Here is a 14506-nt window from a genome sequence, read left to right on the forward strand (position 1 = left end):
AGCGTCGGTTGGCCACAAAGGCTGTAATAAGAAGTTGCAAGGGTTGTGGATCATAGGCCGTAGTTGGTTACGTAGGTGAGAGTGGTGAGCTATGATGACATTTGTAGACCGAAGAGGCAGGAGTCAGGTGTTGCACGAGCTGTGAATCACGTAGTGTTGAACTGCAATGACGTCTGTAGACCGTAAGAAGCTATGGATCACAGGCCGTAGTTGGTCACGTAGGTCAGAGTAGTGAGCTGTGATAACGTCTCTAGACCGCAAAAGTCAGAGTCAGCGTCAGGAATTGCACAAGCTGCAAGCAACGTAGTCCGTAGTTGGTCACATAGACCATAGTTGTGAGTTATGATGACGTTCGTATGCCACAGAAGCCGGAGTCAGGAGCTGCACGAGCTACAAGTCATGTAGGTCATAGTGGTGAGCTATGATGATGTTTGTATGCTACATAGGCCGGAGGCGGGAGTTGCATGAGTTGCAAAACATGTTGGTCGTAGCAGTGAGTTGTGTTGACGTCCGTAGGCTGTAGAGACATGATTTGGGAGCTACATGAGTTGTGAGCTGCGTAGGTTGTAGTTGATCACAAATCGTAGTGTCGAGTAGTGATAATGTTCGTAGGAGAAGAGGTTGAAGGTAAGAGTTGTATGAACTGTGGGTCGCTTTGGTCGTAGTTGGTCACATAGGTCGTAATTGTAAGTTGTGATGACGATCGTAAGCCACAGAGGTCAAAGTCTAAAGCTGCATGAGCTACAAGTTATGTAGACAGTAGTTGGTCAAATAGATCATAACATGGAGCTGCAAGGAGAGCATTAGGAGTCTGAAGAAAGTTATCGTTTTCGAGGTGCATTGTTATACCGTCATCGAAAAGCATCGTTGCACCGTATGTGGGGTGTGTTGTTACACCGTCTTTGAGAGACGTCATTGCATCACGTATGAGTTGCGTCATTACATTATCAGAATGGTGTGCTGTTGCATCGTATTGAAACGGTTTTCGAGGTGCATTGTTATACCGTCATCGAAAAGAATCGTTGCACCGTATGTGGGGTGTGTTGTTGCACCGTCTTTGAAAGACGTCATTGCATCACGTATGAGTTGCGTTATTACATTATCAGAATGGTGTATTGTTGCATCGTATTGAAACACATTTTTTCAGTCTTCGAGAGGTATGGTTGCACTGTACCTGAGATGCGTTGTTAAACCATCATCGGATTGCATCGTTGCACCATATTCGATTAGTGTTATTACACCGTTGAGAGATGACAATGCACCTTATGTGAGGTGCATTGTTACACAGTCATTGGTGTGTCGTTGCACCGTATTTGAGATTCATTGTTACACGGTCTTAGAGAGTCGTTGCACCGTATGTGCGGAACATTGATATACCGTCTTCGGGAGGGCTTGCAAAGTATGTGAAGTGCATTGTTATACCATCATCGAAGTGTGTCATTTCACCATATTTGATGTGTTTGTAGCTTGCCCGGGAACAAATGATCCATACTTCTAGTTGCTCATACTTCCTTGCTTCACCGTTCGACCACTATTTTCAGTCTGGAAAGCCATCAAACAAGTTGAATTTGTTGTTCAACAGTAGATTTCACAATCCATCTCCTTCCATACACCGCTGACCGCCCCTAAACACCTCATTCTCTTTCACAACAACCTCCCCGCAAAACTTGCCTGCTAGACAACTATTAAGAGCCCTACAAAAATGTCAAATAATAAAAAAAAATTTAATACTTAAGTGATATATTAGAATAGTATTTGAAGTTTAACAATTAAATTTAGCGAATATCATTTGGTTATTGAACCAATACAACTAATAAAAGTTAACTAAGCGTAACTAAATAATCTGACGAGGGTGCAGGAGTTTTCCGCATGAATGCCGAAAACTAGCAAGCCTGCTGAAACTATTGGCATAGTGGGTCGGTCGAGAGACTAAATCAGGACTCCAAAGAGAATCGAGCAGCATTAAGGCGGGCGACACTCATGACTTCCTTTCGTGTCTCCCGCTCGATTCGAGCAACATTTGGAGAGGGCGACATTGTCGCCTACTCTATTCTCCTCCTTCCTTGCTTCCCTCCAAGCTAGGTCTATTTAAGTGTTCATTGTCTGAGTTATTAGCAGTTTTTGTTATGTGTTGATTTTGAATTCCGTCGTAGAGTTGTTCTACCTGTTTTAAGTTTAGGGCGACATTGTCGCCTACTCTATTCTCCTCCTTCCTTGCTTCCCTCCAAGCTAGGTCTATTTAAGTGTTCATTGTCTGAGTTATTAGAAGTTTTTGCTGTGTTGATTTTGAATTCCTTTGTAGAGTTGTTCTACCTGTTTTAAAGTTGTATCCGAGGAGGTGGTGGTGCTCCGACTGTATCCTCCCTGAGGTGGTATTGTATCTTTCCCTTTCCCCTTCTTCAATCCTTCTTCACCCCTCTCCTCAGCTGTCGAATCCGAGGAGGTGGTGGTGCTCCGACTGTATCCTCCTCTGAGGTGGTGTTGTATTTTTCCCTTTCCCCTTCCTCAATCCTTCTTCACCCCTCCTCAGCTGTCGGCCACCCCCTCCTTCATTCCTGCACCTAGCCGACCCATGCCCACAGTTTTACCTTGTTGTCCAGCCCTCTTCCATCCTTCTCAGCACTCAATCGACTGCTCCTCACCCCACTTCCATTGTCCTTGTTGTCCAACACCTTCCAACCACCAATCTGCCTGCTACCGGTCACCTAAAACCCTCCATACTTGTTGTCCTCGCAATTATGCACCTTCCCCTTGTTGTCATCAACACTCCCTTCCTGCTACCACCCTTGCCAACCATCTCGAACCACCTAGCCGACCTCCACCGCACTTGGAATACACCTAAGAGGTGTTTGCTTGTCATTTAGGTTTTGTGTTGTTATTTTCTATTTTGTTTTGTTTCAACCCTATCTCTACATTAATAAAAAATTGTTTCGTGTTTCCGTTGAATTCCACCTAGTTCCAGTAACATTTGGTATCAGAGCTAGCCCAACTCAAATCTCATCCTAGAGTTTCCTAGCATCTGTCATAACCCAAAATTTTCATTTTCTATTTCTTAATCCCTAACCATGCAGCCAAAGAGATATATGCCCGAGCCTTCTCAAGAAGAGATAAGACGCGAGCTCTGTCGCCTTCAACAAAGACTTGCAAAGATTAAAAAATTAACACTGAAATAAGTTAGCCTCGACCGAGATCTGGAGAGTCGAAGAGGAGAAAGAAATGAGGATTTGAATCCCTTCCATAGGAATTATTTCAGCGATGAATAAGATAGGTCACAACATTTCAAAATCCAGTGCCAAAGAAAGCCTAGATAGGATATCTAAATCCCCCTCAGAGGGAGACTCACAGAAAGGAGATATCATTTGGAGGATAGTGAGACTTCGACATCAAGATAGATCAGCCAGAGTTCCAATGAGGAATGGATCATAAGGAATTCATTGATTGGTTACAGGTTGTTGAGCAGAACTTTTGAGTATAAAAATGTGTCAGAGGATAGAAGGGTCAAATTAGCGACCATTAAGCTGAAGAAGAATGTTTTTTGTGGTGAGAGAACTTATAGAGGCAGAGGAAAAGAGAGGACAACTATAAGATTATTAGGTGGGAGAACATAAAAAAAGCAATGCAGAGGAAATACCTCCCACCCCATTACCGCTAGAACATATTTTTGAGAGTCCACCTGCGGCAGAGACATCTGTCAGTAGAAGAGTTCACAAAGCGATTTGATTATTTGCAGATGAAGTGTGATTTGACAGAACCATAAGAAAATCCTTTAACCAGATACCTTGGGGGCATGAAGTCTAGTATTAGTAATGTGGTGTACCTAGCCATGCTGGACACTGAGGGATGTCAAGACACTAGCCTTGAAAATGGAAAGATAGCAAAAGCAGAGCCGACAACAGTCATCCTTCAGGCAGTCAATTACCTTCAGTTATTACGACTGACTGAGGTACCACAGGAGACAAAGGCAAGGTCGGACAAGGGAGTAACACTCTCGATCGAAGCAGGAAGAAGTAGGAGAAAGGTAGCTCCTCCAGGACCATAGCGGCTAGGAAATGTTATTGATGCCACAACTACGACCACATAGCCTCCAACTGTCCCACTAGCAAGGTAGTCACACTCACTGGATCAAGGAGCTGTGGAAGAGATTAGCGACAAGAAGAAAGCTGAGGAACAGGGTGGGGGTGTATTAGCTTCCACCTGATGAGAGAGAATCACTTGTAATTTGACAGATTCTAAAGACTGAGGATACGAGAGATCCGCAGTGGCTTCACATAACATTTTCTACACTTGCTGCACAGTGAACAAAAATGTATGTAGTCTTATTATCGACGACGATAACAGCAAGACCGTTGCATCGACTCAAATAGTATATAAATTGGAACTTATGACGCAGAGACATTCCCATCCATACTCGCTAACGTGGTTGAAGAAAGAGAATCGAGTCACATCGACCGGAGATGTCTGGTAGAGTTTTCGATCGGAGGCCAACTGCAAGACCAGGTGTGGATGTTTGTCACATTCTATTGGAACGACGATGGCAATTTAACCAGAGGACTCAACAAGATGGATTCAGATATATACTCATTTACCAAAGAGGGGAACACATCATTCTAATTTCTTCGGCAGAGCCCGAGATCATGAAAACTTTTACCAGCAGAGCGGCGTCAGTGAGACCAGTTCTAGTGACTACAAAGAATGAGAGGACTGAAACACCGGCTCTAGACATAGGCCAGTTAAGCTAGAAAGGATGTTGGGGCCTCACAATTGACATCGTACCACCAGCTCCACCACCTGACGGAAAGACTCAAGCTACTCATGAAACATCAAACCAACCCGACCGTGGGTTACCTTGGGAGGATCCAACAGTACAAGCATGAGCCACAGTCTCAGAAGAGTGGATTGATGGGGACATGAGCGCACAAGTGGTGTCGACTTCTTCGATGCTTTGGCCGACAGTGGGACCCAGGTGCAACCAAGATTAGAGAAGTGGAACTAGAAGTTCAGACAACTGAGGTCGAAGCTCTCTCAACACCGGGAGACTAACGCGCGTGCATAATTTTCTTGCATGAATGCGAGAATGTAGCCAATCTGTTGCCAGCTGACATTAGTGGGCCGGTCCAGGGGACCCGATCCAGAACTCCAAAGAGAATCGAATGGCATTAAGGCGAACAGAACTCGCGACATCCTTTTGTGTTTCCCTCCCGATTCGAGCAACATTTGGAGAGGGTGGCATTGCCACTTGTTTTCTTCTTCTCCTTCCTTTCTCGTCGGCTTTTTTTCCTTGTTTCCCTCATAGCTAGGTCTATTTATATGTTTGTATTCTGAGTTATTAGCAGTTTTTGCTAAGCGTTGATTTCAGATTCCTTTGTGGAGTTGTTCTCCTTGTTCTTGGATTGTATCTGAGGTAGTGGTGCTCCACTGTATCTGATATGGTAGTGGTGCTCCGAGTGTATCCTCCTCAGAGGTGTTGTTTTATCCTTCCCTTTCCCTTCCTAATCCTTCTCCGCCCCTCTCCTCAACCACCGGCCTCCCCCTCCTTCATTCCTGCACCAAGCTGGCTCATGCCCGCAACTTTACCTTGTTGTCCAGCACTCCCAATCAACTGCTCCTCACCCCACTTCTGCTGCCCTTACTGTCCAAAACCTTCTAGCCACCAATTCGTCTGTCGTTGGTCACCTACGACCCTCCATACTCGCATCCTCAAAATTATGCACCTTCCCCTTGCCGCCATCAACACTCCCTTGCTACGACCACCCTTGCCAACCATATCGAACCACCTAGCCGACCTCCACCGCCCTTGGAATACACCTTAGATGTGTTTGATTGTGTCGTTTATATTTTCTATTGTGTTGTAACCCTCTCTCTACATTAATAAAAGTTTTCTTTCATGTTTCCGCTGAATTCCATCTAGTTTCGGTATCATAATTTAAATAAAAAAAAATTAATGCTTAATTATGTAAAGTCATAAGATTAACAACTTAATAAAAGTAAAATGATTAACCTTAAAATTGAAGAGTTATAATCTTAATTAAAATATAATAAGAAAATAAATAATAAATAACAATTAAGTAAAGCATAATCAAGCAATATGATAAAAATTTATGATTATGAATATTTTCTATATTATACGTGTTCAATTGAAGGAATGACGAACTAAAAAGTGAAAAAATGTGAAAAATATTGAGATGAGTACTCCGATATTAATATTTGAAGTCTTAAAATGTGACAAACTTTACACATTGTTTACAAAAAAATTCAATGACATGAATTACATAAAGAGTGGTTCTAGTACATATTGAATATGATTGAGCACTCATTCTTAGGGTACTAATTAGGAACGTTAAAGTACTCGAGCACCTATAATGAAAAATATTATTGATATTGCATTACATTAGCTGATACAATTTAGAAAGTGCTTCTGTGAGGGATGTAAAAGATATAGACATAGACAAGTTATTGTACTATACAACTGAATATTTTTAACTTTACTGAATGGCTAATTGAATAATAAGATGTCAATTGATTTTACACCGATTAAACATATATTTACTTAGTCTAATGATGTATATAAATTTATAAAATATAATAATATGACAATGGCATATCAATTCTAACATCCAGAGCACATTTCAATCTCCTAAGACTGTCCCTCTATAATCACCAGCAATGGGAAAAGGACTCTAGCCAAGTCCTATTGGAGGACAGCATTACAGCTGCATCTCATCAATTGTGGAGGCAACATGGGAGAATTAAATTGAAAACAAGAATGAGAGAACCGGTCACCAGAATACTTTCTTCTTCTATCTTTGCACACAAGAGGATCATTGCAACAAGAGGATCGAGATAAAGTTCTTAGGGACATCAATGCAACAATTGCACCTCCCACAATCACCAGAATACTTTCTTCTTCTATCTTTGCAAACAATCATAAGAGGATCATACATAAGGAACACTGGAGGACAGTGATGAAGCAACAGCTTATCAATCGTGTAGGCTAAAGGGAAAAACATGATGAGATGACAGTAGTTGCAGCACATAGATAGAGCAGAGTTTTCAAGCACCTGAGAATTCACAATTTTAACAGTACATATCGATGTCCTACCAAATGTGTGGTGCATCCTGGCACGTGACCCTTTGACCGGGTTATCCATCTCATGAAATACCTATAAATTCTACTAGTGCGGTGCATAGAAATAGACTAATTGCGAGGCTCTCATAATTAAAAAAGAGAATAAAATTTGTAATACACTAAGAAAATCTTGAGTACCATCAAGCATCGTGATGAAAATATTTTTCCAATCAAGAAATCAAAGAAAGGGGTGATTGATACAACGTCCTTAATAGATGCAAATAAACAAGCTGCAAAATTACATAAAACAACTTCATTATTAACTAATAATATTATCTTACATTACCTCTCAATGCCAAAATACATACGCATTTTTTAATTAAATTGTAATTTGTTCACATTAAAACTTCAAATACTCAATATCTATGGAATGAAATGGAAAATCATTCTTCTCCCAACATAACTTCTTTGAATATAATGTAAGAATAACATATAGGAATTTATAATGTTACTTCCTCACATAATAATTTTATGCTTTCGTCGGTTTCATTTATGATTTCCTCTACAGAAATTAATGATGAAAAATATGTGCAATCAATAATTGGAAATTGTACTCATGTAGGAGGTGAGAGATGGTGAGAGGGTAAAGTAGGACTTTTATGCTCAAAGCTCATTAGATATGAACAATTTTATTCTTCTAAACCACAAGTACAAAGAACTAAATCAACAAAGAAATCACCAAGACAGATTAAAATGAAGTACAAGAATTTAAGAATGCATATATTTATCTGCAACAATGTCTCTCATTAATGCAACTGCATGCCAAAATGAAAACATAAAAGAAGATATTTTACAAGCCTGCATATAGAGTGAAATTTATGCAAACATGAAGCATACCAGCTGGATCACTACTGCAAGAACCCTTGCAAACCGTTCAACCTGCACAAGGAACATTCCAGTCTTTTCTGTTGCATTTTCAATAAGCCTTTCATCCAGTCCAATATTCTTGAACCGTGAATGCCATCTTGAAAAGCCTCTGAGTTCTCCAACTCTAAATCCCATAGTCTCCACAGCAGGCTATAAGGAAAATAAGCTCAGAGTGCAAGCATTATTAAGAAAACACTAATAAAAGCAGAAAAATCACAATAGCTGTAATGGGAAGGAGATGGAAGCAAAATATCACAAAATTTAAAAAATCTTAGTTGTGCCTAGCTGTGCAAACTGCATAGCTGGTTCAATAGCCAAGACAATCAAAAATCAAAATGAAATGCATTTAAAAATTTGAATACCCTAAAACAATCACATAAAAACACAAACGAAAAAAAAAAATCAAAAGATAGCTGCATAAAAACTTTTGAAATGGGTATCTGCCCTCCCTCCCATGTAATCTGAGCATTGAGGTTGGTAATCAGTTAGACAAGGCAAGCATGGTCGCTAATAGCTGAAGAAATAATTTCTTAGATCCAAATCAAAGATCAATGAAACACAAAGGGCAGTCATCTTTCGAACCAAATCGAATCAACGTTCAACTAAAAGGAGAACTTAGTACAAAGGCTGCTCATCCGATTAGTTTTGATTTTGTAGTTTTTTTCTTATTCTCCACATAAGTAGTTTATTCCTCTACAATTCATGTATTGCGTTTTAAAGAGGAGACAGAAGCAAACGGCTATAGTGGAAGAAAGCGGGTAAAACAATATCACAATTTGGAAGTAATGGCAGGATTGTGTGCAAAATGTGTGACTGCATAATGTGATACGGGGCTGTCAAAGTTCACACCCGTCGACCGGGCGTGACATTGTTCCGGTCCAGCCGTCCGTGACAGAACCGATCCACGGCATTAAAATGCCGGTCCATTTAATCACTCACCCTACTCTCCGCTCAACCCTCCCCCGTGCCCTATTCTTTAGCCTCCGCTCCTAGCCGTTGCAAAGCCTTCTATTTTTCACCTCTTTCCTCTCAAGATCTTCCCCTTCCTATCTTCCCTTCCTCTATTTACGCGTGTTAATGTCTTAGGTCTAACAAGTTTGTTTCCTTGTGATGTCTGATTCCAGGTCCGCCCTAAGGTGTTCCCTCTTACGAGGCCTATATCAAAAATGTCTTAGGTCTAACAAGTTTGTTTCCTTGTGATTTCTGATTCCAGGTCCGCCCTAAGGCGTTCCCTCTTACGAGGCCTATATCAAATGGCGGGTTGGCGGGTTGGCGGGTGGTGCTTCGATTGTACCCCAACTGCAGTGGTGACTACCTCCACACTCTTCCCAACGATCAGCAACCTTCCAGCTTCAGATCTCCTCCCACCAGTGCTAGTCTCGCCGGTTTCCCACAGCAGCCATCATGCTGCTCCCATCAGCCCCTGTCGAGCCTTCCCGCTCTCATAAGTGGACCGCCATCCCTTCTAAGTCCTCCCTACAACCACCACACCACCGGACCACACCTCCACACCCGCAGTTTTCCCCCATTCGACCTTCTCCAGTGAGGCGTTCCACTCTCCAGGTCCTCCCAGCCACTCGTCTACCACTACCCACCCACTCCTAGTAGTCGCCGGGTCCCCTAGCCCCTTACAGCGGTCTTTATTATCTCTCACCGTCACACCGGATTTGTCACCATTCAGGATTGTTTCTGTCTTATACTTTAGCTTATTCTGCATTTGTAATTCCGTTTACCCCTTATGTGTTATTTCTTTTATCATTTGTGTTATATCCTTTACTATTTATGCATTATTGATGTAAGGAGTCGTCAGTGCGCTTGTTTTTTACATTCAACAATAAAATTTGTCGCGTCTAAGTCGTGGATGGGGTTGACTCCGATATCATTTGGTATCAAAATTAGCTCAACCTTAAACCTACCCTTGGGTCCATAGCATCCACACCCAAAATTTTTTCTTCCCTCTTTTCTTTTCCTCTTCCCTCATCTTTCCTTCTCTTCTCGTCTTCACCGCATTCCTTCTCTCATCTTTTTTCCCAAAACACTTCAGATCATACCACCATGTCGAAGCATGACGGATCCGACCATGAAAGAAATATAACAAGAGATTCGTCGCTTATAACAACGATTGGTCGAGATGGACGACGAGACTCAAGGCAACGTTACTTTCGACCGTGATATCGAGAGTAACAGAGGAGACCGCAACAACGACCTAAATTCGTTTCACCGCGAAGACGAAAATCGTCCACGTCGCTTTGACATTCACTATCACAGAATGTCACGCCAGGAGCCCACGTTCGACACCCCTCAGGATTTCGGCATCAAAACGCACCTAACAGAATTCGAAAAAAGCATGAACCCCTACGACTTCATCAATCGGTTGCAAGCGATCAAACTTATCTCTGATTACAAAGAGGTCCCCAAGGACAAACAGGTAAGCTGCCAATTATCAACCTAAAAAAAAAAAAAAATACATGTCATTATGGGGGGACAGCTTACAACGACAACAACATCGCTATGGGGACGACAAGATCACTAAGTGGGCCAAAATAAGGAAGGCGATGAAAAAAACCCCCCCCCCCCCCCCCGGTATCGCCAGGCCATGTTCCTTCGGCTACACAACCTACAACTGTGTGACCTGTCAGTCGAGAAATTCACAACCCAATTTGATTATCTACAGATGAAGTGCGACCTGATCGAATAATAAGAGCATGCACTAGCCCGCTATCTCAGGGGTTTAAAACCAACCGTTAACAACATTGTACAAGTGCGTCATGCTGGACGATAAATGATGTCCATACTCTTGCATTAAAAGTAGAACAACAACAAAAGCAAGTCTCAAAACTCCTTACAGCAGTCGACATTCAAACAATCACCTCAAACAACTTCTAACCGCAGCAGATATCAGCTAGGATGCTATAGAATGCGCTTACCAAATTCAACAATTCCACAAGGAAGTCAAGGAAATGATTTCTAAGCAAAACCACAAATATCAATCACAGACTAACAAATCAGCGAAAAAAACCTTTAAAGAAGAAGACCTCGTGTGGATCCACTTTAAAAAAGAGCGATTTCTCGTAAGAGCAGGCGATAAACAAAAACCACGAGCCGATGGACCTTTCGACATACTTAAGAAGTTCATTGACATTGCCTACAAAATCGACCTATTAGGCGACTCTAAAACTTCAGCTACAATCAATTTCGCGAATCTCACCCCATACTACGAGGAACCACAAGCTTTGACAGATGATTTCGAAGTCTCCCAACCTCGAGGGATTGATGCGAGGTTGTCCAAGTTCACATCGTCGACTGGGTATGACATTGTTCTGATCCAGCATTCTATGTCATACCAGACCGGTCCATGACATTAAAATGCCGATACATTTAATCGTTCGCCCCACTCTCCATCTTGCATCGTGCGCTTTGCTCGCCTCCTTCCCCGTGCTCTATTCTTCTGGTCCGCTCCTAGACGTTGCAAGCCTTCTATTTTTCACAGCTTTCCTTCTCAAGATCTTGCCCTTGCCATCTTCCCTTTCTCTATTTTTGCTTGCTATTTTCTTAAGTCTAACCATTTTGTTTCTTTGTGATTTCTGATTCCATATCCTGCAGAGATGACTACCTCCCCAGTCTTCCCAGCTATCAGCAACCCTCCAGTTTCAATCCTCTCTACAGTTTATATTAATTTTGATTTATAGAGAGAGTTTATGAGGGTCAAATTTTCAGAAGGTATATTAGATTGTAGATAAAACACTACCCAGAGATTTTGCTCTCATTTGGTGAGGACTTTTTTATCTAGGGTTCGAGGTTTCCCATAAGCATAAGCCCGTATAGGCACAGACCCCTATGGTTAATTACCCCTCTCGATAACGGGAGAGCGCTTTCGATTATTGCTAGTTATTAAAAATTGAATATTCGACATACAATAACAGTAAACTTAGGATTTAAATTAAAGAATTCACCACTTGAAGCTTAAATTGGATGGTAGATGAACGAAGACAAAACCCGATCAAAATTCATGATTCTGTCATCCCAAATTGTCATGATCTTTGAACTACTTCGTCAGATTAGGTAGTCGACCCAACCAGACAGAAGGATTCTAGGCAGCAGCTATAGATTGCATCCAGGAGAACAAATTTAAATCAACCTTAGCTAATAGAAGGTCTTATGCCAATCAATTGTACATTTAAGATTCACAACTCAAATTGTAGAAAATCATTGGGAACATATGGGTTGCGACCGTCACCGTAATATAAAGGTGTCATTCGGCGGCAACCACCAGATTAGAGGGGCTCTGGTCGTACCCACTATTTTGTGGTGTCATTTTGCGGTAGAACCACGCGGACAAAAGACACAGATCATGTCCTTACTAAAATGCAATTACTTTGATCGTGAATATATTGATACATTTGATATGACTTTTGTGCTCTGTGAGCTAAACTCAATCAGAAGTTTGTCATCCTTGACAAACTGTTGGAGTTAACAAGTCTAGTAATTTCAAAGGATCGGAGTGATTTGGACTTCAAAAATTTTATTTTAAGATTTGGATGTTTATTTTAAAATTACTAGACTTGTTGACTCCAACCCTTATGAGGAAGAGGATTGAAATAGTGAGGTGAGACTTACAACCTGTCATATAGACAAGGCAGCCTGTTTAGCACGCGTTGCATTCTCGAACATAATATTTGAGCATCTAATAAATTGATTAGAGCAGATGCAGGCTTTTAATTTATATATTTGAATAGCATAAATAATTAGGAGACTTTAAAGGCTTGTGTAACCCTTAAACCATAGTTATGATTTACAATTTTGAACAAGAGATTTTAAAATCACAAATCAGAATCTTATCTATATGAATCTCTTAAAACATACACAATTTAAGAGAGTACAAACTAAGTCTCAAAAGATTTTCATATATTCCAAATTATTACATTTGACTTAGGAATAACATGAAGCTTATATAGGCTTTATAGACCTTTAACCATATTGAAACTATATGTTTTAATTTGTAAATTATCAAATGCAATGTTGTAGCTTCAACCTTTTATTCACCGACAGACATGTTGCAAATCTGGTGGCGGCAACGATTGATTTCAGAACACTCCACACTTTTCGCCCACTAGAAGCCTAAGTCAAGAAAAACTCAATCTTTTAATTGATTTTTAAACTCTAGGAGTTTGAGTCTAAATAGCTCAATTTTTAAAATATATTCAAGTTCATGAGCTTCAAATATTAAAATCTAAATTTTAATATTTTTAAGCCCTGAAAATTTATATTTTAAAAAGCCAAAAATTTTAAATTTTTTAAAACCTTAAGAGCTTAAATATTTAAAAGCTCGGGTTACCAATATTTTAAAGTCCTAAGAGCCTAAATTTTAAAAGCTCGAGTCCTCCAAATCATTTTAAAATTCAAAGAGTAAAATTTAATGCTATTTTATAAACCCGAATATTTTAAAATCTTAAATTAATTACTAGTCCAAATGACCCAGAATTTCGGCAACATTCCGACGTGCACGGGAGTGTGTCAACCGTCCAAATGACCCAGAATTTCGGCAACATTCCGACGACAATCCACGTTATGGGGCACGGGAGTGTGTCAACATTTCCAACTACTTTAAAAGAATCGTTGGCCAGTGTCATAAGACACTGCGGTCAGGGAGCAAAAAAAGTTTTCATGCTGGGGTCTTAAAAGACACAACGGGACTTCAATGTACCTGCAAAAAAGGTTAGATTACAAACAAAGAGCCTCCCGATTTTAAAAATAATTATCCAGATGAGTTCGTATTTTTTCCTGCCTAATGGATACTTTGCTTTGCTACAATGGAGGTTTTCGAAAATTTCCCAATTGCCCAAATATTGTAACTACAGGAAAACAACGACCAAAATTATTTAAAAAAGAATTCTCCAGATGAGTTTGCAGTTTTCCACGCCTAATGGGTACTTTGCTCTCCTCGAATGGAGGTTTTTCAAAACTTTCTCAATTGCCCCACACTTATACCTTTCAAACCTCGATGCCGCTGACGTCATTGACGATAATACAAAAATACAACACATTTCTTCTTCTTTTTATTACAATACACAACAAAAAATAATATAAAATAAGAAGCAAAATGGCCTAAAATAGCTCAATTTTGGTGCTCTGGTGGGCATAGATGATCAAGTTGGGTTCGATTTAATGTGCTAGTTCGAGTCGCATGAGGGAAGACCATAGTGGAGTTCAGCTGTGTGAGGCTAGGGCGGGAAAGGCTCAATTTTGGCATTACATTAAGTAGGAATTGATTCAAGGATTGAGCTAGAGAAGAGCTTGGGCAGAACTAGAGAGGAAAAAATCGCAGCTTAAACGCAAGTTTCCAGACACCTCAGGCGGCATTCAGCTAGGCCCACTCAAGGATTGAGCTAGAGAAGAGCTTGGGCAGAACTGGAGAGGAAAAAATCGCAGCTTAAACGCAAGCTTCCAGACACCTCAGGCGGCATTCAGCTAGGCCCATGAAGGCTACGAGAACTTGTGCGGCTTCGAAGTGAG

The 14506-nt window shown here is 40.8% G+C and overlaps 1 protein-coding gene across 1 annotated transcript in view; it reads right to left on the reverse strand.

Annotated features, from left to right (window-relative positions):
* The window catches only part of LOC110020674 (anaphase-promoting complex subunit 4-like), a gene marked incomplete at its 5' end in the record, with an annotated part of 25784 nt that extends 17641 nt beyond the window's left edge, over positions 1–8143 (reverse strand). Inside the window, 1 exon segment of the mRNA XM_020718859.1 lies at positions 7964–8143. Within this exon segment, the coding sequence (XP_020574518.1) occupies positions 7964–8143 (180 nt within the window).
* Positions 8144–14506: the final 6363 nt, after the last annotated feature.

The sequence above is a fragment of the Phalaenopsis equestris genome, unplaced genomic scaffold (genome assembly GCF_001263595.1).
Source record: "Phalaenopsis equestris unplaced genomic scaffold, ASM126359v1 Scaffold000002, whole genome shotgun sequence".
NCBI lineage: Eukaryota > Viridiplantae > Streptophyta > Magnoliopsida > Asparagales > Orchidaceae > Phalaenopsis > Phalaenopsis equestris.